Source organism: Choloepus didactylus, chromosome 18, assembly GCF_015220235.1.
Source record: "Choloepus didactylus isolate mChoDid1 chromosome 18, mChoDid1.pri, whole genome shotgun sequence".
Lineage (NCBI taxonomy): Eukaryota > Metazoa > Chordata > Mammalia > Pilosa > Megalonychidae > Choloepus > Choloepus didactylus.
Window position 1 is genome coordinate 73,846,906 of NC_051324.1, and position 22,576 is coordinate 73,869,481.

The following is a 22,576-nucleotide window of genomic DNA, read 5'->3' on the forward strand; positions in this document are numbered from 1 at the left end:
CTCCCACCGGGCCGGTCGGCTGCACTGTGGGCATTCCAGCTGGAGGGCCAAGGCTGGGAAAAGCTGGGCGCTGCCTGGGTTCGGCCGAAACGTGCAAGTGCGTGGGGAGAGGGCGGGGGAAAGGCCAGGCTCCCGGGAGGGACCCAAGGCAGGGGGACGGGTGCTCGCCGGCCCTTGCCCACCTGGGGCTGCCTGACCCGGGCGTCCGAGCTGCTGGAAGAAACACGGCGCCGAGACCCCAGTGAGAGCACACGGCCCTGCGGGCAGGGGGCACCGTCCATCTCCCTCTACCCCTGGGCTGGCAGCCCCGGGGCGGGGAGTGGGGGGACACGCGGCAACGACAAGCAGGGACTCTGGGTGGCAGGTCATTAGCTCCGGTTTCACTGATGGACCACGCTTGAATGGAGAGCCCTCGGGGGCTTTTTCATTAGCAACCATGCAAGTCAGCAGATAGCACAGGCTCTCCTGAGTTGTGCGGATTTCTTCTAACTGGCCATACTTAAAAAATTTTTTTTCATTATAAAATTAATATAATTGCAGTATAAAATTTTTGGAAATTGAGAAAGGAAAAGACAATTCCTCATATGACACTGCCGTCACATATTGGCACATCTTCCTCTCGCCCTGGCTGGCTAATACGGCAGCTGCTTGCCGCAGGTCACTATTAAAATTTAGATTTAAATGAACTGATACCACATAAAATAAAAATTCAGAGCCTCACATGTACTAGCCACATTTCAAAGGCCCCCTAAGCACAGGTGGCTGGTGCCACCACATTGGACAGCACCGATCTAGAACGTTCTGTCACTGGCAGCACTGCCCTAGACCACGCAAGCATGCATCCGGCCTTTTAAAACAATTTAATCATAACGTGCACATTGTGTGCTAGCCGATTTGTTCTCGATACACTATTTCCATAACATGACACAGGCTACAAAGACTGCACGCTCTTTCAACTGGAATTGCAGAGGCCCCAAATCTTTTGTGTCACAGACCCTTGAGGATGTCAGATGGCCCCTCCCAGAAAAAAAGCACATTCACATACATGCTCACATGCAAAAAGCGATCTAAGATCCCAGGGGACTCAGGGACCCCCGGGAAAACCCCGTGCTCTAGCAGACGGCTTTAACTGATCCACCTCATCCTATTGTTGGTTATCTACACCCCACCCCCCCCATTATAAGGAATACCATGAGGAACGTCTTCATGTCAGCGTTTTTTTTTCCCTTAATTTGGGTGACCTCTAGGGATGTGCAGCAGGAGCTGGGTTTCAGCTTTTCATACATACACCAACACATGTCTCCCTGGGCTAGTGGACAGGCCACGGGCCACCGACTGGCTCCGTAGCCTGGACTGGGCACCTTCAGGACATCTTGTATGGGGGTGACTCCCATCTCCATGGTGCCACAAGCCTCAACCCTGCCCCTGCGTGGGATTCGGGACCAGGGGGTCCCAGAAGCCCGAGCCCTGCTCTTTAGTAGCTGGGGAACCCAATCCCCACGCGGAAGGAAGTGACACCAAGGCCGATGGTGATAAGCCAGTGGCAGTGGCTCTTCTGGTCAACCACCAAGCATTTCATCCATCCCCCAATATGCCTCGCGCACTCATATCAAGGGTCCCTGGGCCGATCACGGTGCTGGGGGCTGCAGGGATGGGGGAGGAGGTCCGGGCTGTGAGCTGGACCCCACCTGCGATGGGGTTGGGCAGGGGGCCTCAGCCACTCTGGGCCAGGCCCCACCAGCCGGACCCCACGGGCAATTCAAACCGAGGAAGCACATGGAGGCGGAAAGCTCAGGGCCCGAGGCCAGGTTCTTAAGCCACTCAGCCCTTCTGTGACATAGCTGCCGGAACGACAAAAGCACGAGTGGACCCTTGGCCGACAAGTGCAGGTCTCCAGCCCTGAAACTGGAGAGATCCCATGAGCCGGCCAACCTCCCCCCCGCACAGGCTCTCTTCTCATTTAAACCAGGAACCTCTACTCCAGGAGGGTAAACGGGTCCGGCTGGCATGCTGGCACTCGGGGACCCCAGCCCTGACACCCCCCCGTCGATGGGCACGAGGACCACTCCTCTCTCTAATTACCTGTCCCGGTCGCAGTTCTCCACCCTGCTGCATGCTGGAATCACCTGGGCAATTTTTTGAATAGTTTAATTGAGATATACTCACACGCCCTATGGTCATCCACAGTGTACACTCAATTATTCTCAGCACCATCATACAGTTGTGCATTCATCACCAGAATCGATTTTTGAACCTTTTCCTTCCTCCAAAACAAAAATAAAAGCACAAAAGAACCCCTAACTCTTTCCATCCCTTCCATCCCACCTATTCTTTATCCAATTTTTGTCCCCATTTTTTCCACTCATCTGTCCGTACACTGGATAAAGGGAGTGTGAGCCACAAGGTTTTCACAGTTACACAGTCACATTGTGCAAGCTACATAGTTACACAATCGTCTTCAAGAATCAAGGTCACTGGGTTGCAGTTTGACAGCTTCGGGTATCTCCCTCTAGCCATTCCAACACGCTAAAGACTAAAAGGTGGCACCTATACAGCGCATAGCAATACCCTCCAGAGGGACCTCTCGGCTCCATTTGAAATCGCTCAGCCACTGGAACCTTACTCTGTTTCCTCTCTCTTCCCCACCTGGGTGATTTTTTGTAATGCAACTGGCCTGGGTCCCACACCCAGATTCTGATTCAACTGGTCTTGGGAGGGAGCTGGGAATGGATTTTCCGAAGCTGCCCAGGGGATTCCATGAGCCGCCCAGGTCGGATAAAGTCTATTGGATAAAGTCTAGTACAAGGGATCACATCGTCAAGGACACCCAGGCCCGTCCCCGGGCTAGGGGACAGACGGACGCCACCTTCGCTCCAGGGTGTACAGTCTGGTGGGGGAGACGAGCTTCGCACAGGCCACATGGAGAGCAGACGCCAACTCCGCACAGCGTGGGCCGAATCCGCTCCCATCACAGTCACCCGGGGTGGGGGGACATACAGAGTCTAGGGCCCTACCCCTGCTCCTCAGAACCACGTCCACATTTTCTTTCTTAAAAAGCTCCCAGTAGCCTGCCATGCACGACGGGGACAGGGGGCCTCGTGCCCCCACGGGACACCCATTAGACTGTGCCGCGGAGAGAGGCTTTTCGGGTAAGCACCTCGACCGGAGGTGGGGCGGGCGCCCGTCCATCTCCATCTTGTTCCAGCACAACCTGCACCGACCCATGTCCGGCGAGCTGTGGCTGGACTGACCGCACACGACCAGCAGGGCAGCCCATGAAGAACCACTGGGGCCCCAAGGTGAGCAGCGCCGAGACGGCCAGTCGCACAGTCCAGGTGCATTCGCTGTGCCGGCCCCGGGGGCAGGGGACGCAGGAGGCTGTCACCCAGAGCAGCGGCCGTGGAGGACGCCGGGTCATCGCAGGCCCCAGCTGTGCTCACCCGTCACACGTGGCCCCCTGCGGAGCCCTGCACGGGGGAGGTAACCTCCTCCAGGTCACACGACCGGGGAAGCCGGGATTCGAGCCAGATCCCTCGGGTCCCAAAGCTCACTCCTTCAGCTCCCACTGCGAACGGCGCTGAGAACGTGGCCGTTACCGCACGGTGAAAGGGCACTGGGTACACTCACAGGAGAACAGAGGAGGGGTCCAGGGAGGGCGGCGAAGGTGTCCCCCAAGCTGGCGCCACCTGAGTCTCGAAGGACCCACAGGTCGGCCGGTTAGGAGGGTGGGGCAGAACGAAGCTGGGTGGGGGGCCTGCCGGGCAAGGCCGGGGGCAGAGAGTGAAGGCGAGCACGTCCGGCGAGGGAGCCACGTTGCCCGCTGGGGGGCCAGAGGCCAAGGACCCGGGACCCCAAGCCAAGGAGATAACGCTTCACCCCGAGGGCGGCAGGCAGTCATCGAAGGCTCCCGGGCAGAGGACCAGGGTGAGCCCGGAGGGCAGACACGAAAGCCTGGAGGACGGACGCCCATGTCAGCGAGAGCGTCAGGCAAACTCATGCTGGGGAAGCAACGGCTCCAGAACTTCCCTCTACTTCAGGCTCCTCGGGCACCACCCCGACGGCACCGCGGGCTCCGAGCACGCTTAGGAATCTGAGCCCATCTATTAGCTGCTCCAAGGGGACGGATGACCAGTAACCCTAAATCATGGCGGAGCTGGGAATCCAGAAGGTAAAAATATTCCCAAAGCCGCGGCTCAGAAAGGGCTCCTAATGGGGGACCCTGAACCCCACACCTGATTGTGCCACCCAGTTTGGGCTCAGCAGTCCAGGGTGGGTACGGAGGGCACCCAGTGGTCAAATCCAGCTGCACATCCCAGTCCCCAGGGGAACTGTGAAAATGTCGACCTCTTCAGGGCCATGCAAGACTAGTGAAAAGTGCCCCGTGCAAAATCAGCCCTTGCCGAGAGCGGCTGCGTGCCGCTGCCCAGGATCTTCTCGGGTGCAGCTGGGAACTCAGCATCGGTGGAGATGCTGAGTTCTCATGATCACCCCATAAAGTGAATGGCCACCCCCACCCTACAGATGAGAAAGCTGAGGTTCCAAGGAGAAAAGTACTTTCCTGGGCTCCGACGCCGACCAGCAGGGCCAGGGCTCAACCACATCTCCCCGGTTCCAAAAGCCCAGCTCCTTCCAAGATCCCCAGAGAGCAGAACTTGAAGCTAGCGGACCCGGTTCTACTTCTGGTTCTGCCACTAAGGACTCAGCCTCCTCTCTAGGCGGAGGGAAGGATTAGGGAGCTCAGCCCCCTTCCTGCCCCCAGAACCGGGGATGCCCAGGCACCCACAGACCCTGCACTACCCATCTGGCACCGCCAGGGGGAGCCCCGACTGCGCCGAGACTGGGCGACCCGCAGGGGCTGGGGTTTCACCCCAGCCTGGTGGGGTCCGGGACACAGGGCATCTGTGAACCTCCTCGGATACCCGGAGTCCTCGGGGCGGCTGCCTGAATGCTTCTTTTAGGTGCGCGTCCAAATACTTTATATAGAAGTTATGTGTGCACCGTTGGGCTTGAATGGACAGAGCTCACAGGAGGGATAAAACCAGGAAAGAACCCACTGCGGATTCCTCCTGTGGAAGCCGGCAAACTGCCCGCAGCCCTGCACCCCTCAGCTCCGGGTTACATCGTCTGACGCAAAGTCATGCTCTCTTGCTCTGAGCTCCATTCCCGCCTCGGCTAGCTGCTAGCTGGGTGACCCCTGGCAAGTTACCGAGGTTCTCTGGGCTGTTTCCCCTTCTATACGGTGGGGTCTATATCGACACCTAGCTCATGGGGTTTGGAGTTTCCAAGCATAAAACACACCATGTGGCGTTTGGTGCCCATGCAGCGCCCACATGACCCACACCTGGCCCACACTTGGCCCAGAGCAGGAGCCCAGTGACGATTTGCCAACGTTTGACGAACGTCATCTGTTATTGTTTAGTGTCATCACCGTTATTTGGCCAGAAGTCTGATGACAGCAAGGACCACATCTGAGTCACAGGAAGGGATGGCTGGAGTCAGACGTGGCCCCGTTGTGGCTTGTGCAGGTGGCTGTGAGTAGGCACAAGCCCAAGCCCACGAGGCCTGAGGCCAGAGGGCTGCTCAGGAGGCTGCGAAGGGACAACTGCAACAACACCCCCCCACCCATCAGGGCTGTCCCCTGGTGCCCCGAGACCAGGCCCAGCTCCTGCCCCCTCCAGTCCCCGCGCACGGGGCCGAGCCAGCAAGCAGGCGGAAACACCACACACACTCCCTCTGGGACTGGGTTCCAGGGCTCCCGGCTCCGCTGACATGAGAACAGAAAACAGAAAGGCTCACGTTCCCATGCGGGCGGCAACACCTGGGCTGCGCCCAGCTGGGTGGCAAAGCGAGTCTCAACCATAAGCCGTGGCACTGCAAGGAGGACACAAGCAACCCCAGGGTTCCTGGAGTGGCTGGGGCTGGTCAGGCCTGGCAGGAAGTACTTCGGTCCTGGGCACATGGCGAGGGAGAACGTGGAGACCCCCGGCACCTCCTTCACAGGGGGAGATGTGGGGCGCCCTGTCCTCGCTGCCGCCCGGGGAAGCCAGATGCCCCCGGCAGTGGGGGACCAGGGGGCAGTGGTCACAAGCAGTGGACACCCTCACATCCTTCTCCAAGGTCAGCCCTTTCAGACACCATTTCGCGCGCTCACCTGCTTCCGCTTTCCAGAAACACGGAGCTGCCGCTCTCCCCGAGGGCCGCGCTGATGGGCGAGAGGCAGAAGGGCGAGGAGAAGGCGTCGGAGTCCGAGTCGAAGGAGCCGTCCCTGCTCCCGCCGCCGGCCGACAGCTCCAGGGAGCCCTCCCCGGGGCCCTCCTGCGGGCTGAGCCGCGACAGGGTCCCCGAGTCAGCGGGGGCCGGCGGCGAGGTGGGGAGGGGGCCGGCGACCCCCAGTCCCGGCAGCGTCTCGCCGTCCTCAGTCGCAGGGCTGACGGGCTCGGCCTCCCGGGAGCTCGGAGCCACCCCCAGGCCATCCTCGTCTTTGGGGCTCAGGGTTGGCTCCGTGGGCAACGACTGGTGGGGGGCCCCCGAGCTCTGGGTGCGCCGTCCCCGGTGACGGGGTGCCTTGCGCACTGGGGAGCTCTCGGGGGTGATGTAGCGCAGCGCCTCCTCGTCCTGCCTCTGGATCCGCGAGTTGGGGACCCAGGCGAGGATGAGGGTGGCTCCCAGCAGCTCGTCCTTCTCCATGTACAGGCACAAGTACCCTGCGGGAGGCAGCGGGGCGCGCGTTAGGTGGGGGGCAGGCTGCGGCGGCCAGTTTCCCACAGAAGCCACCGCTCTGTTTTGGGGAGCTGCTTAAACTCTTGGGGACTCAGACATGGCCTAGCCCTAAGCTAGAAAGGGGGGGAATTGAGCCTGGAACGGATTAAAGCCACGGGTAGTTTCCAAACACGCCTTCCAAATGCCCACTCCTGGGGGGCCCCGGGCAGTGGTTCCCTGGGCAGTTGTTGCTGGACGGTTGTCCGAGCTTGGGGGCCCTCCTTGAGTTTGGAGCCCTACTCCTGCCCACAGCCCCAGTCCTGCTGCCGTCAGCCCCTCATCGGGGCGAGCCTGGGGGCCCGGGAGCAGCTCCACAGCCGGGAGTCCAACTATTTCACAAGGAGAACAAATCCCAAATGGGCGTGTTCGGGCCTTTCCCAGTCTGCCTTGGCCCTCCTGGGTTGTTTTGCTGTTTTGTTTTGTTTGGATGAAGGGCCACTCTTTCGAGGCTGCTTGCCGAGCCCCCGGCTGGTTTACCAAGAAGGACGGATGGGGAAGAGCCATCTGTCCAAGGCCAGCGGCAGGCAGGCCCCACTGGGCTGGGCATTCTGGGCTCCCGAAATCCTCAGTTTCGGGGGGAAGGGGCTATGGGAAACCCTGACCCCTGGGGCGTGTCGCTCAAGTCCTGAAAAGCCCCTGGGGGCAAGAGTGGGGACACCCTTGTCCGTACCTCCTGGGCCTCCGGCTCTGGGGCTAAACCCAGAATCCAGAAGAGATTGGAAGACACTGGGATAAAGCCAGCTCGTGCGGGGTGAGGGGTGGCTACACCCACAAATCAGGCGGCGGCAGAGACAGGGAGCGGAGCCGCAGACCTCTGCCCCCGGCCCCCCCCCCCCTGCCTTCCACCAGCACCACAAGGACATCATACAGCTCCCCAAAGCCTCCTGCTCTGATCGGGGCCCCAGCCCTCCTCCCCGCAGTGCTTATCCTGGGGGAAGGAGACCCTGAGATCGGGGGACACAACGCCCAGAGCCTGCACCCCCTTCTAGGGCACGCTCCAGGGACCCAGGACCCCAGAATTCCCTGCCCATTGGCCCAGAGCCTTTGCACTGATGGCGCTTGGACATGGAGGCTGGGGGGCCACGGGAGAATCGGGGGGGCCCCTGGCAGTGCGGGGAGGAAGAGGGGGTTGGGGAGAAGGGGTTGGGCTGCAGGCCGGAAGCCCCCTCGCCTGGGCCACCGAGTTCCAGTTCTGCACCTGGAGGTGGCCGACGAGTCTAAATTTGGTTCTAAATTTGAACCTGGCCATCCGGTCATGGTGAAGCTGCCCTTTACGAGGCAGGAGGAGGCACAGCTATATGATGAGACTGTGAATAACTGTTTGTACACTTTGGATGATTGTATGGCATGTGAATGTATCTCAATAAAATTGCACAAAAGATAAAAAATTTAAAAAAAAATAAAATAAGTCATTAGCATAATTTTAAAATGTCTAATTTAATAATTTCTTCAGGATCTTGCTGAAACATAATTTCTTCAGGATCTTGGCAGGCAGAAAAGTGCCCGGACCGCAGTGCGATTTATAACCCCTACATGTTTAGATGTCTGGTGTGGGGCTCTGTCTGTACTCTCGCCCCGGGCCCCGCAAATGTTAGGGGTGGGCCTGACCAGAAGAAAGGCAGCCAGGGTTCTGGTGCGCGGGGGCCTCGACGCGTCCTTTCAGCAGCTTGGGGAGGCCACGGGGAGACGCGAGGGGCCCTGCCCTGAGGCTCGCCGCTGCCACCAGCTGGCAGTGTCATCAGTCGCTGCCTGGGAGGGTCTCGAGTTCGAAGACCGAGGGGTGAGAGGGCCCTCATCCTCCTCCATCCCTGCCGGGCATTTTCTTCCCTAATGTCGGAGCAATGGCATTACAGGACAGAGATGGACATGTCCGTGACCTCCCACTCCCCCGGTCCCAGCACTGCCGGATGCTCCTCGCTGTTCTCATCCCAACCCTCTGGTCTGTGAGGCAAGGGTGGGCGGGAAACGGGAAAGAACCGCCGTTGGCTAAGTTGAGGACGGGGGTCCTGCCTCCACACACCCGGGGTGGCCTGACCCAGCTGTGCGGGCGTCCGAGGGAGCGTCCTGGGTGCAGGGCCGTCCCCCCCAGGCCCCGGGGCTCCCACCTGCACCCGCCGGCCTCAGGCCTGCACGCCCCCTTCCAGGGACCCCGGGTTCTTGCAAATACAGTTTCATTCCCCTGTCAACCCATCCTAACCCCAAGGTGCATGAGTCAGAGGTCAATGACCCCGCTGCACAGATGAGGAAACCAAGGCAAAAGAGGAAGTGAAGCAGGAGCCTTTCGGGGCCCAGGCCCGGTGACTCTAGAGGGACGGGCCGTGCTCTTCCCAGGGCTCAGTGCAGGCACCCACTCTCACCCGGAGAGCACCCCAACGTGGGCGGTGCTTCCCCTCACTGAAGGGTGTTCCCCCTCACCTGGGTGAACCCCCTCACCTGGGGTGCTCCCCCCACATGGGTAGTGCTCCCTCCTCACCTGGGAGTGCTCCCCTTTCACCTGGATGTACTCCCCCTCACCTGGGGTGCTCCCCTGACATGGGTGATGCTTCCCCCTCACTTGGAAGTGCTCCCCTCACTCAGTGTTACATCCTCCCCCCACAGTGGGTGATGCTTCTCCCTCATCTGGGTGATGCTCTCTTTCACCTGTGAGTGCACCCCTTTCACCTGGATGTACTCCCCCTCACCAGGGTGTGCTCCCCCAACACGGGTAGTGTTCCCTCCTCACCTGGGAGTTCTCCCCTCCACTGAGTTGTGCTCCCTCATTGGGTGATGTTGCCCCTCACCTGGGTGATGCTTCCCCCACATCTGGGTATGCTCCCCCTCACCTGGGTGGTGCTCCTCCAGCCCCTGCAGCCCCTCTGGTGGGTGTACGCAGACATTGTTCTTGGAGTAGATGATCTCCCCGTCCAGGACTGAGGGGGGCCCACTGCCACCCGGGGTGAGGGTCAGGAGGTCTGAGGCTTTGGAGGAGGCCCGGCGGAGGAGGCGGCCCAGAGACATCGCCGGGCGGGTGTGTCCATCCTCAGCCCGCAACGGCCCAGCGGGGCGTGTCTCAACCTGCGGGAGACAGAGAGAAGAGAGGCTCAGGGAGCACGGCCCGGCCCAGGGGGCACTCGGCCACGAGGGAGGGGGTCTCACCCTCGGCACCACCGATGCTGGGGGCTGGGTCACTTCGGTTGTGAGGGGCCGTCCTGGCACGGCACCGGCTGCCAGCAGCACCCTGAGACCCCACCCCGTGTGACAACCAAAAACATCTCCAGACACCGGCTGCCACACATCCCCTGGGAGGCGCAAGTCACCCCCATGGAGGCCCTCACTGCCACCGAGGCCACGTAGTGAAAACCCCCAGGCTCCTTCTGCTCAGCGTCCTCCCCGCACCCTGCACACAGCACTGCCTGCCCAACCCCTCCCATCTTCTGCTGTGCTGCCGGAACATTCTGGCTCTCCCTGCCACCCTTCCTAGCCCACCGCCTCCTCCGCCCACCTCGCTGTGTGCCCTCAGCTGCCCGACACCCACACGCCGAGGGGCCGTCTCGCCTAGGAAGTGCACCCCAAACAATATCCGACGTACCCACACTTACAAACAGCGTGTTCTTTAGAGACACAGAAACGAGACGGTTAGAACCCAGGGTTCATAAAGACCCCTCGAAACGCACCATAAACGGGGAACCTTCCCAGCAGGAAACGGGGCAGTCACAGCCAGGAAAACCAAGGATGTCGCTGCGTAAGAAGAGGCCGAGCCTCACCAGCCGTCAGGGAGTTGAAAACTCAATACTCAACAGACTGGCAAAAAAACAAGTTTAATTCTGAAGATATTACACGCCAGAGAGGAAGCAGGGGAAGCGGAGCCCTAACACGTGCAAGGTGGGGAGAAATCCAGCCGGCTCGGCCCCACCACGGACGCCCTAACCCAGAAAACACCCTTTTAGGAAAATCCCCAGAGTGGTTTGTCAGAGGTGCGGCACTCTAGTGGGCTGGGAAATCAGCTCGGTGGGTCAAGACCAGCAGAAGGGCAGGGAAAGACAAAAAGGAACGGAAAACACCCTGGGCTTGGTGAGGGCAGCATTCTTTTCATTGTGGGCTCTGGTAAACCGTTTGGAAGCTTCTGCCTGGAGAAAGTCTAAGCTCAGGAGATGCCCATCAGGATGCTTCCGTAGCCCTGCTTTGTGCAAAGCAACAAACAACAAATGGAAACAACAGATCCAGGCAGCAGCTCCGTGAACCAGCTGGAAGTTTCCGGGTAGACGAGTTCACAGACGCTGACAAACGAACCTGGCTGGGAGTGAATTAAGAAACATGCCTAAATCTTGCTACCACCTGGCCATAGACCTAGAGATGTCAAAGGCTCAAGTCACAGCCAGGAAGAGGACTTCAACTTTAATCCATGAGCTTTTATTTCTCCGAAAGGAAAAAAGAAACATGTAGCCAATACGATAAAATTATCGATGGGTGGAGGGTGTGTGTCAGATTGTTCTTTGAACTTTCTGCATGTTTTGCATTTTTCCAAAAATCCGGAGCTGGGGTTAGGGAACACAAGCTCTTCCTGCACTTGGGCAGGGTGGGGGGGCAGAGCCGGCCCAGCAGGACTTGCACCCCAACCCCGGCAGGTAGGGACTGGGTCTTGGTGGCGGTCACCACCGTCCAGGGACCAGGGGCTCGACACTCGGTCCTCAGCCCCACCTGCCTCTCCGGGTGTCCTTCCCGTGATCTCCAAACTCCGGTCTCAGCCTACTCTAGCTTCACCTGCGTATTTGCAGGTGCCTTGGCGGCCCCCAAGTCTCCCCGGGCACCAGTGGCCTCCCCCAAGCCTCCTGCTCCCCACGAGCTGCCCTTTCGAGTCCTGCGCTTTCTGGTCGAAAGAGCTGTCCCTGCCCCTCTCCCCGTCTCCGAGGCTCCCAGTGTCACCTTTGAAATTCACCCAGTCTGGGGTCCTTGACCCAGCTCAGGTCCTCACCTCCCCACCTGACCCGAACAACTCCAATGCATCCAGCCCCACCCCACCCCCCAATCCAGCTCGGATCCCCCAGCCCACTCCCTCTCAGGCTCCCCCCTCCCAGCCCTGCCCACGTGGGTGCAGAACAAGGCTGAGCCGTCCCATCGCAAGCCCCCGACCCTGCCACAGGCAAGACGGACGTGAACGGGCCTGGCTGGGGCTGGTGAGGCGTGACGTGTGGACTCCGAAGCCTGAATCTCATGTGATTTTCCTGTGTACAAAACACTCTTCTTTTGATTTTCTTTCAACCTCTTGAAGATGTAAAAACCAACCTCAGCCGATGGGCCGTACAGACCAGGCAAGGAGCTGGGTTTGGCCTGTGGGTTGTGGTTTGCTGCTACTTCCCGGGCCCCCACCTCCTCGATACTGGGGACAGGGCTCCCCGCCTCCGCCTCCCCACGGCCCCCGTGGAGCCTGCTCTCCACTCCCGGCCCTGGGGTGCCTCTCTCCGTCCTCAACACCTCAACGCACCTATGGTGACCGAGCACTGAGACTTCGAAATATCTATCACTCTGGAACCTACACGTCAAAATGTGTGTTGTCTTTTCCAATGAATCACCTGGAAAAGCTACATCCTTATTCTAAAGATGCCACCTATGAACAGAATATTTTTAGAATTCAGGAATTCTTCCAGAATGATGCCAAACAAGAACATATAAATCCCCTTTCTCTAGACCAGCTCCATCCCTTAGAAAATAATGTGGAACACAGCCATAATTTTAAGCTTTCTAGCAGCCACATCTAAAAAAAGTGAAAAGAAATGAGTGCAATTAATTTTAATATTTTATTTAACCCAATATATGCAAACTATTATCATTTCGACCTGTACTTGACATGAAAAAATTATGAGATATTTTACCTTCTCTAAGGTGTTAAAGCCCGGAGCGTGTTTTGCACTCCCAGCGCGGCTCAGTTCCAACCAGCCCCGTTTCCAGGGTCACCTGTGAGCCCCAAATGGGGTCATTCGTCCTAATCACCAGACTTGGCTGCAAACAACTCTCAGCTGTTCCCCAAAATCAAAACCATCTTTAAGTGAAGATGTGTTGTCACCGCCAAGGCTAATCAAAAGAATATGCTGGAAGTTTGCAAGGGAACTGCAAAATAGGATTGCTAAAAACGCAGGAGAGCAGAAAAATCCAGAACCTGGGCGCAGAGTTCCGGCTCCTGCCTCCCCCCGGGCACCCAGGTGACCGGCAGTCCCCCCACCCCACCCCACCCCACTCCCGTTTCCCCCACCCCTCCCCCATATTTGTTTTGGGTAATCGGGTAATCCGGGTAATCTGAGGCTTCTTTTAGATAAGTGGGACACGTCTGTCAAACAGCCTCTGCTGCTTACTCTCTTAAGACAATTCTCATTTATTTTTCAAATGCATTTATTCTTTTGTGAGCCTATTTCATTAAAATTAAACCTGGCTCCCAATCACTGGTCTCCACCAAACTAGGAGTAGAGAATCCTTAGTCTATTGTTTAAAACTTTTTTTTTAAATTATGAAACATGTTAAGAGAAGTATAAGAAGAAAACATGTTCCTTAAATCTCACAATCCAAAAATATTTTGGTGTATTTTCTGCTGTCTATCTTAAAAAAAAAAAAACACTGGAATTATACTATATCTTCCTTTCAATTATATCATAAATACATCCCCCCATTAGCAACAAGTTTAAAAATTCAAAATGCCAGCACCCCATCTTAACAGCTGCAGGTATTCCCCGGGGGCACCGTTCTAGAACTGGCCACTGTTGCTAGATGCCTGATGTCTAAGAAGTTGCTATTCTAATAACAGTCCCCTACATTTTGTTTGTTTGTTTGGCTTTTATGGAGCGAATATATTAAGTTACAAACTTACAGTTCTACAGCCAAAAAAGTGTCCAAGCCAAGGCATAAACATGATACACCTTCACTGGAGAGAGGCCATTGGGGTCTGGAAAACCTCTGTCGGCCAGGAAGGCATGTGGCTGGCGTCTGCTGATCCCAGGTGGCGTTTCAAAATGGCTTTCTCCAAAGTGTCCAAGCATCAGCCAACATCGGGGGTCCACACCTGCAAGCACCTCTGCACTGAGCCAGCAAGCGTCTGGGTCTGCGCCCGCGTTTTTAAAGGTCTCCAGTAAACTCATCAGGACCCCGCTGAATGGGCGGGACTGCACCTCCACAGAAATAATCTAATCAGAAGTTTCACCTACAGGTGGGTGAGTCACATCTCCATGGAAATAACCTAATCCCAATATAATATAAGATCATGGCTTTTTGTGGGGGGGGGCATAATATATCCAAACTGGCACATTCCATCCCCTGGACCCCAGAAAAACATGATCTTTCCAAATTCGAAATACATTCATCCCAACATAGTATCACAAAATCTTAAATCCTTTCAGTAACAATAGTTAAGTACAAGATCCCATCAAGATCAGCCGCAGGTGTGGTCTGTCCTAAGGCATAATTCCCCTCTGGCTGTGCACCTGTGAAACTCAGAACAAGTTATCTGCTGCCAATATACAAAGCAGGGACAGTCATAGGGTAAATATTCCCATTTCCATAAGGAGAAAGTGAAAGGAAAACAGGGTTTAAGGGACCCAAACGATCTCTAAAACCCTCAGGGCGAACTCCATTAGATTTCAAAGTCTGAGAGTCATTTACAGAATGACGTTTTATCCTTGGGGCTTGAGAGAGCGGGAGTCCAACCCTTTCCAAAGGCTTATGCCACAGCTCTTTTCTCTCCAAATGCTGGGGCGAGTCTTCCTACATAGCCACATGTTGGGGAGACCCCCTTCTTGGCCTCACCCTCCTCAAATATCGGGATGCCACCCGGACTCTCTTCCATCTCCGGAATGGTGGGGTGGCGGCCAGGCTCTCCCCAGTCCCCGGGGAATATGCCCCACCCTCCCCGGGGCCTGGGGCGGCCGCACTCATCCTGAGCATCCAGGCTGAAGGCCCGCGCTCTCCAGGGCAAACTTGCCCGCGATTTCTTGACTCCAGACCTCAATTTCCACGGAGGAGGCCTAGGGCAGTCACCGTGTGCCCTAAGGACGCTGGCCCCCCATTGGGAATGCAGCCCCCACACTCCGGGGATGCAAGGGGGGCTGCCTGGGCAGCTCGACTTCCCTGGTGTCCCCAAGAGCCGGGCCTCGGGCCAGGCCGATCTGTCAGCCCCGACATGTGGTTCCTCCTTCCAGACAAGGAAACCGAGGGACTAGCACTGGCTGGCCTTGATTCTTTAAATCCACACGATGGGAGCCCTTTCTTGGGGAGGAGGGTCCCCCCAGGGCTGTGGTTTAATTCACGGCCTTCAGTTCCTAAGGCTCTCCTGGCTTCTCTGCTCCATGCTGATGCTCCCCGCACCCCCTGAGGCCACCCCCTGCTGACGGCCCCTGCACTCTCTTTGGACGCCCCCCACACCCCCGTGGATGCTCCCCTGCACCCCGTGTGGACACTCCCTGCACCCGATGCTGATGGCCCCTGCACCCCCTGTGATGCTCCTGCACCCCCTGCGGATGCTCCCCTGCCAACTGTCCTACCAATGTGGGAGCTGCTGTGGCCAAAGCAAACAGCAGGCCTGGACTTCAGACCTGGCACCAGCTGTGGGCAGCGAGGAGGGAGGCCCTGGGAGGTGGGTGGTGGGTGTGGGACCAGGCAAGGGACATGGATGTGGCTGCCCCATGTGTCGCCCACCGCCCCTTCTCCCTGTTCACTTTCTCTCACCTCTGCCTAGAACTGCAGGTGGCCTCGATGTTTTGCGGCCCCTCCAGTGGTGTGCAGGCGCTGACAGTTTGCCTATGAGGAGGCGAGTCCCGGCCGGGGTGGGCACCGGGGCCCTCCTCCATCCCACCCGAGGTGCCCCAGAACCAGCAGATTCCCCATTGGCATCTTCTGCACCGAGGCTCCCTCCTCCTAACCCGGAAAGGCCCCGCACATGCGTGTGTGGAAGCCCCAGCTGGGCAGCCCCCCTTCCAAAATCCTGTAAATGCCAGCAGGGCCAGGGGCACAGCCAACGCAGGTGGGTCCCGGGCTGGCCAAGCCTGCCTCGCCGTCAGCTCACACTCAGGGGTCCTCACGCTTCACGGGCTCCTCCACACACCGCAGGTTCAACAAGAAAGATGCCGGGCAGAGCAGGCCCACGGAGGGGGCGGGAGGGGGCGTGGGGCACAGCGTGGCAGGGGCAGGTCCGAGGCTGACGGCGCTCAGCTGACGGAGCAGGGTGGTTTCGTGGCACAGAATGGTCCTGGAGCCCTAGAGGGGCACGTGAGGCAGGAGAGGAGACCGTCAGGGAAGGAGGGCCTGGGGCCTGCATGGAGGGGCCCTGGGCTCACCGGGGGGGAAGCCCACCCAGGCTGGGAGCACAGCAAGCAGTGGGCGTGGAGGAAAATCTCTGCGCAGAAGAACGGGCCTGGGCAGAGGCTGGCGACCAGGAGCCTGCAGGCACAGGGGCCGGTGACGAGAGGGGGCGTGTGCATGGAGAAACAGGGGAGTCGCTAGGGACGGGCAGAGCAAGGCCGGGCATCGCGGAGGGCAGCGGGTCCTGCTCCAGGAGCCGGGCCCCAGCCACAGGCCACGGCGGGCAGGGACGGAGCGACTGGATGGGAGACCTTCCCGAGGTCCTTGAATCCACAGGAGGCCCAGCTCTTAGCAGTTCCGGTTCACGGTGGGCAGAGCCCTTTAGGGGATTCCCCACTGTGACCACAGGGGCCCTGGGGCCTGACGGGGAGGGCACAGACCAAAGACAGCTGCTCCTCGTGGGCTCCAGAAAGGCTGCCCAGGCACAGAGCCCAGAGCCCCAGGGCCCTGCCACAGGTGCATGGCTCTTTCTGGGGAGCGGACCCTCAGTCTTGTCACCACATGGACGGGGAGGGGCAAGGGCACAGACAGGGTTTTAAAGGCAATTCCGGAGCAGAGATCCGGAGACAGCACATGAGCTCACACCTGAAAGGGAGCTGTGGCAAAGAGCAGGTGTCTAACCTTCCAATCTCGAGTAGGGACCTGGAGATTGGAAATCAAAGTAGCAAACTGAGGTGCTCAAAGCACTCTAACAATTACAAATCCTCTCCCCAAATCCTGAGAACTGATGGGGGATAGAGAAATAGCTAAGGGTAGATCCTTGACTGTGATGAAAACCTCATTCTCCTCAAATGCTTTCACAGTATTTTTACTTTAAAATAGTTATAGTCATGATCCTATATATAGAAATTCCTGAAAAACCCACAATAAAGCTATTAGAACTAATAATATTAAAGTGGCAGGGTACAAGTTCAACTCGCAAGAATCAGTAGTATTTCTATACACTAGAATCATACAATCCAAAGAAATCAAGCAAAAAAAATCCATTTACAATAGCAAAAAAGGAATCAATTATCTAGGAGTAAACTTAACCAAGATGTAAAGGAATTGTACATGGAAAACTATAAAACATTGCTGAAAAAAATCAAAGAAGACTTAAATAAATGGAAGGACATTCTGTGTTCATGGATTTGAAGACCAAACACTGTTAAGATATCAATTCTGCCCAAAACAATTTAGAGTCAACGCAATCCCAATCTAAATTCCAGCAGCTTTCTTTGCAGAAATGGAAAAGCCACTCATCAAATGTATATGGAAGGGTAAGGAGCCCCCCATAGCCAAAACCGTCTTGAAAACGAATGAAGTTGGAGAACTTACACTTCCCGACTTGAAAACTTATTACAAAGCTACAGTAATTTAAAACAGCAAAGCACTGGCACAAGGACAGACGCTATCTGGAGGACAGTGTGGTGGTTCCACAAGAAGCTAATTATGTGGGTGCCATAAGGTCCATGCAACCTCATTATGGGGTATGTACTTGGAAGATGTAGAGCAGGGACATGAATGGACATTGGCACAATGGTGTTTATGGCAGCAATATTAGTGATTTGCAATGGATGGAGGTGGCCTAAGGGTACATCGACTGACGAGCAGAGTGGTGAGCTGTGCTGTCTGCATACAATAGACTATTGAGCAGCTGCAAGAAGGAATGAAGCTGTGAGACACACAACTAGGTGAATGGATCCTGAGGACAGCATCTTGAGTGAAGTACACCAGAAATGAAAAGATAAACTTTATAATGCCTCACTAATATGGACTAACTATAATGTGTAAAAATCTTTTGAGAATTGAATCTTAGAGCACAGCTTATTGTAAAGGTCCCTAGATTGTAAGCTCTTACAGCAGACACATCGATTCCTGAGTTGTAATGGCTATCTCCAAATTCTGAGATGCTGATTCCTTTGTGTGTAACCTGGTCGGTCTCCAAAAGTTTGGGTATCTGTGTGACACCTGAGACTCAGAGCTAGAGCTCAGCAGCCATGAATGTTAGTCTTGCCTCATACAGCAACTGTTAAAAAAAAGCTGAAAAAGAGTTCAGACTTCAATTAGAGATATGAAGAGGATCTGGTTAGGACTAAGGGAAATAAGGTCAAAAGGTAAAGGATGATAATGACTGTGTTTTAAAACCCCAACTTCTATGTGAGACCCAGGAAAGAGATGTTCATTTGGTGCAGGATCTATATTTTCTGCTTCACACTAAATAATTTAACTTGCACGGTCAGTTTATTCAAACACCAGAATTACATGGAACTTTGAATAGGAAGTGAGATCTGGTAGGTTTGTACAGGTTAGTGTGAAATCCTAATACATCCCAAAGTAATTTCAGCAGAGAATAAAAATATATTTGCAAGGCTCCCCCAAGAAACTGGGGAAAATGCAGAAATGTTGGACTTCCCCACCTGGGTTATCACTGATATTCTCACAAAGTTTTAGGACTTAACAATTTAGTAGGACAAGCCCTCAATCGTGGGGCTTGCCCTTTTGGAGTTGTTGCTGCAAAGCCCACTTATAATTGTGCCTAAGAGTCTCCCCCAGAGAACCTCTTTTGTTGCTCAGATGTGGCATCTCTCTCTCTCTGGGCCCACTCAGCAGATGAACTCACTGCCCTCCCCACCTACGTGGGACATGACTCCCAGGGGTATAAATCTCCCTGGCAATATGGGATGTGACTCCCGGGGATGAGCCTGGACCTGGCACTGTGGGATTGAGAACATCTTGACCAAAAGGGGGAAGAGAGATGAAATAAAATTAAGTTTCAGGCTGAGAGATCTCAAATGGAATCTAGAGGTCACTCTGGAGGGCATTCTCAGGCACCCATGTAGATATCCCTCTTCAATTTTTAGTGCATTTGAATAGCTAGAAGGAAATACCTGAAACTGTGGAAACACAACCCAGTAGCCTCGATTCTTGAAGACGACTGCATAACTACATAGCTTACACGGTGTGACTATGCGATTGTGAAAGCCCAGTGGCTCACACTCCCTTTATCAAGTGTATGGACAGATAAGTAGAAAAATGGGGACAAAAATTAAATGAAAAATACGGTGGGATGGGGGGGGATTGAATGCGTCAGGTGTTCTTTTTTTTAAATTTTTATTTTTTATTTTTGGATTAAGGAAAATGTTCAAAAATCGATTGTGGTGATGAATGCACTACCGTATGACGGTACTGTGAATAATGAGCGTACACTGTGGATGATTGTAGGGGTATGTGACTATACCTCAATAAAACCATATTTAAATAAATAAATAAATAAAAATAAACCCTCTTTGCACACCCATGTTCACAGTAGCATTATTTACAATAGCCAAAATGTGGAAGCAACCCAAGTGTCCGTCAACCGATGAATGGCTAAACAAAATACTGTATTTATATGCAAGGGAATATTATTCAGCCACAAAAAGGAATGAAGTTCTGATATATGCTACAGTATGAATGAACCTTGAAGACATCATGTTGAGTGAAAAGAAGCCAGACACAAAAGGACAAATATTGTATGATCTCACTGATATGAAATAATTAGAATTAAAAAATTCATAGAATATAGGTTATCAGGGGCCAGAGTGGTGGTAGGAAATGGGGAGTTACTGCTTATTTGGGGTGATGGAAAAGTGTTAGCAATGCCTGGCGGTGATGGTAGCACAGCACTGTGAATGTAACTGAAGCCACTGAATGGTATATTTGAATGCGGTGAAAAGGGCACATTTTAGGTTGTATATGTGTTACCAGAATAAAAATGTAAAAAATAATAATAATAAAAATAACCACAGAACACAGTGAACCCTAACGTAAACTATGGACTAAGTTAATTCGTATAATTATAATAATATAGTTTCATCAGTTGTAACAAATGTACCACACTAATTCAAATAATAATAAGGAAAACTCTGTGTGTGTGGGGGGGGGGTATGTGGGATCTCCACTTTCTGTACAGTTTTTCCTACAACTTCTCTAATAAAAAAACAAACAATGTCTCTGTCACTGTTGTTGATTTTAGGTGATAAGCTCCTGAGTCCAGGACACCCCTGAGAAGTTCCTTTCCTAAGGTGCCTTCCAGAATGCCAACTTCAGTAAAATTCCAAATGCCCTTTTCATTTGGGGATGGGAAGGATGGGATGCCAACCTGGCAGCTGGCACAGAGAGACACAGAGATGGAGGAAAGCCAAAATCTAGAATGCACATCAGCTTGAGTGTACCCAAAAACAATCAAAGGTAATGATTCCAGAAGGTACAAAAGCAAAATGCCAGTGCCCCTTTGAAACCATCTGCCTAAGGCACGATGACTAGTCGAACCCTGGGCTGTTTTGAGCCATCAGAGACCCGTAAGTAGAGCCAGATTTATGCAAAATGGGCTATTGTGCAATTTGGAAGGAAGGAACAAAACTTGGCTTCCTCTCAACAAAAACACGCACACACACTCATAAAACAGAATCTCTCTGCAGAAACTGTTCCACTAGGGAGTCATGCTTTTGCATTAACCTGCAACTTTTTAGAACGCCTTTGAGAGCTACGGATTCTCAGACATCTGGGCTTGGGTAGCTTAGACGGGTGACAGCGTCAGCGGAGGTCAGCTTCCGGGAATGACAGGGGTGTGGGGGCGGCCGGGGAGGAAGGGCTAGATAAACCACAGACCTGAGAAAGGGAAGGAGGGAGAGAGGGGAAGGAAGAGCGCGCAGGGGCGGGCACGCACACCCCCAGGCTGCAGGGGGGCAGCTTTCCGGTTTCGCAAGCCTGCTCTGAGCCGGGCCCCTGGCAGGCTGGAGTGTGCGGTGCCCCAATCCGGCTGCTGACCACCCTTTCCTCGTCCCCTGGGAGCCACTCGGTCACCGAAACTTGGCCAGAGGCAGCCAAGGCTTTTGTGACTCACTGTGTGTGTGTGTGTGGGGGGGGGGGGGGGGTCCTCTGGAAAATATCTGCTGGGGGTGAAGCTAAGACTTCTGTTACCCCAAAGTCATCCCCTGAGATTTGGGGATCTATATCCCAGGACACAGAATTCCTGGATCTAGGGAGAGACCAAGTCCCTGAAAAACCAGACATGAGCAAAACAGGGATGAAGGAAATGGAAAGGACAATCTGGAAAACAGCGCGGTCTCCCCTCCAGCTCCCGTCAGAAAGCACGTCTGTCCCACGGGTATCTTACAGCTGTGGAGGCTGACATCCAAAACGGCTCTCCCTGGGCTGCAACCAAGTCATCAGCAGGGCCATGTCACTAGGATCCTTCTGGGCTCTGTTTCCTTGCCCTTCCCAGCTTCTAGAGGCCCCCACATCCGTGGGCTCATGGCCCCCTCCGCCGTCTTCACACCTCACATTGCTCTGCCTCCTCTCCACCTCCCTCTCCCACATTTAAGGACCCCATGATCCATCATCCAGGCCACCCCCCATCCCAGGGTGAGCGGGTGAGCAGCCTTCACCCCACCTCCTGCCCCACGAGGCCACATTTACAGGTTCCAGGGACCAGGACGTGGATGACTTGGGGTTGGCATTCTCCTGGCACGGACGCCGCAAAGAGCTCACATCCAACTCTCGCTGACACATGCTCACCCACCGAGTCCTGGACCCCGAGCAGAGTGACTCCCCCTTAGGCAACAAGGCTGAGAACCAGGAGAGGAGAGAGCCTGCCCTCCGCTGCCCCGGTTTCCCTCTGAGAGCAGCTCCGAGACCTGTCCTTTGGGAGGCCTCCTGGATGCATGCCTCGGTTTCCTGTCCTGGCATGAAGGGCTCCATCCATTCCCACATGGAAAAATAAATAGGAGCAAAGGTGCAAAGGTCTCTTCCGGAACCCTCCTAGGAAGAGTGGAGCCAGCAGGGGAGGCGGGGGACCGACCTCTGTGCTGTGCCCCACCTTGGCCCCGTCCTGGGCTGGGCACCGGGATGCAGCGGTCAGCAGGCCACACGCGTCCTCATGCCTCCTGGATCCAGGAGCCTCCAGTGCAGCCCAGGCCCACGGGTAAGTGTCCCACGGCAGCAGCAGGGAAGGCAGGTAGGGAGTGGGGGGAGACGCTGGACACTTAGGGGACAGACAGAGCTCCCAGGCGATTACTCCCCTGGCCTGGTGGCTCAGTCAGGCTGCTCGGGGTAAAATGCCCTGAGCTCTGGTCCCTGCCACGTGGCCGGTGGAAACCGGTTCATCTGCTTTGCCCTCGGAGCCCAAGCAATAAAGAGCAGGGGTAAGACAACACCTTGTTAAACACGGGTCGGACACACGCAAACAGGGTCATTTTCCTGCCATGGAACATCTGCTCCCAACACGCTCCCTTTACCTTCCCTTCTGTCCTTCCCAGAACAGGGCATGCGCGTGGCGATCCTTTGGGAGCCCCCAGCTTTGAGGTTTAAAGAGCGACATAAATCCTGCAGGCAGCCCAGTCAGAGCCCTGCTCCTTAAGCCACTCGGTTTGGGGACGCCGAGCCTCCTTTGCACTCATCATCCAGATAAGACACCTGTGTGGCTGATAGGACACCCACCCCCCATCCCCGCCCTCGGTTAAGTTTAACTTCAAGT

General features: G+C 55.3%; 2 protein-coding genes across 6 annotated transcripts in view; one reads left to right on the forward strand and one right to left on the reverse strand.

The window, feature by feature from the left end:
- The window catches only part of TBC1D16 (TBC1 domain family member 16), a 72,785-nt gene that overhangs the window by 45,752 nt on the left and 4,457 nt on the right, over positions 1–22,576 (reverse strand). For 4 of the 5 annotated variants that reach the window (XR_005212622.1, XM_037808530.1, XM_037808533.1 and 1 more), the window contains exons 2-3: positions 9,582–9,813; positions 6,152–6,704 (exon numbers count right to left, since the gene is read on the reverse strand). Coding sequence is in view for 4 of the 5 variants with exons in the window: in XM_037808530.1 (XP_037664458.1) it covers positions 6,152–6,704; positions 9,582–9,756 (728 nt within the window). In the remaining variant the exon portion in view is untranslated. Of the gene's footprint in view, positions 1–6,151; positions 6,705–9,581; positions 9,814–15,444; positions 16,133–22,576 lie in introns of those variants that run through there. The other variant, XM_037808531.1, reaches the window with a different exon arrangement.
- Positions 21,949–22,576, forward strand: part of CCDC40 (coiled-coil domain containing 40) — a 51,623-nt gene continuing 50,995 nt past the window's right edge. Inside the window, exon 1 of the mRNA XM_037810552.1 lies at positions 21,949–22,024. Coding sequence (XP_037666480.1) covers positions 21,949–22,024 — 76 coding nt within the window. The remainder of the gene's footprint in view (positions 22,025–22,576) is intronic.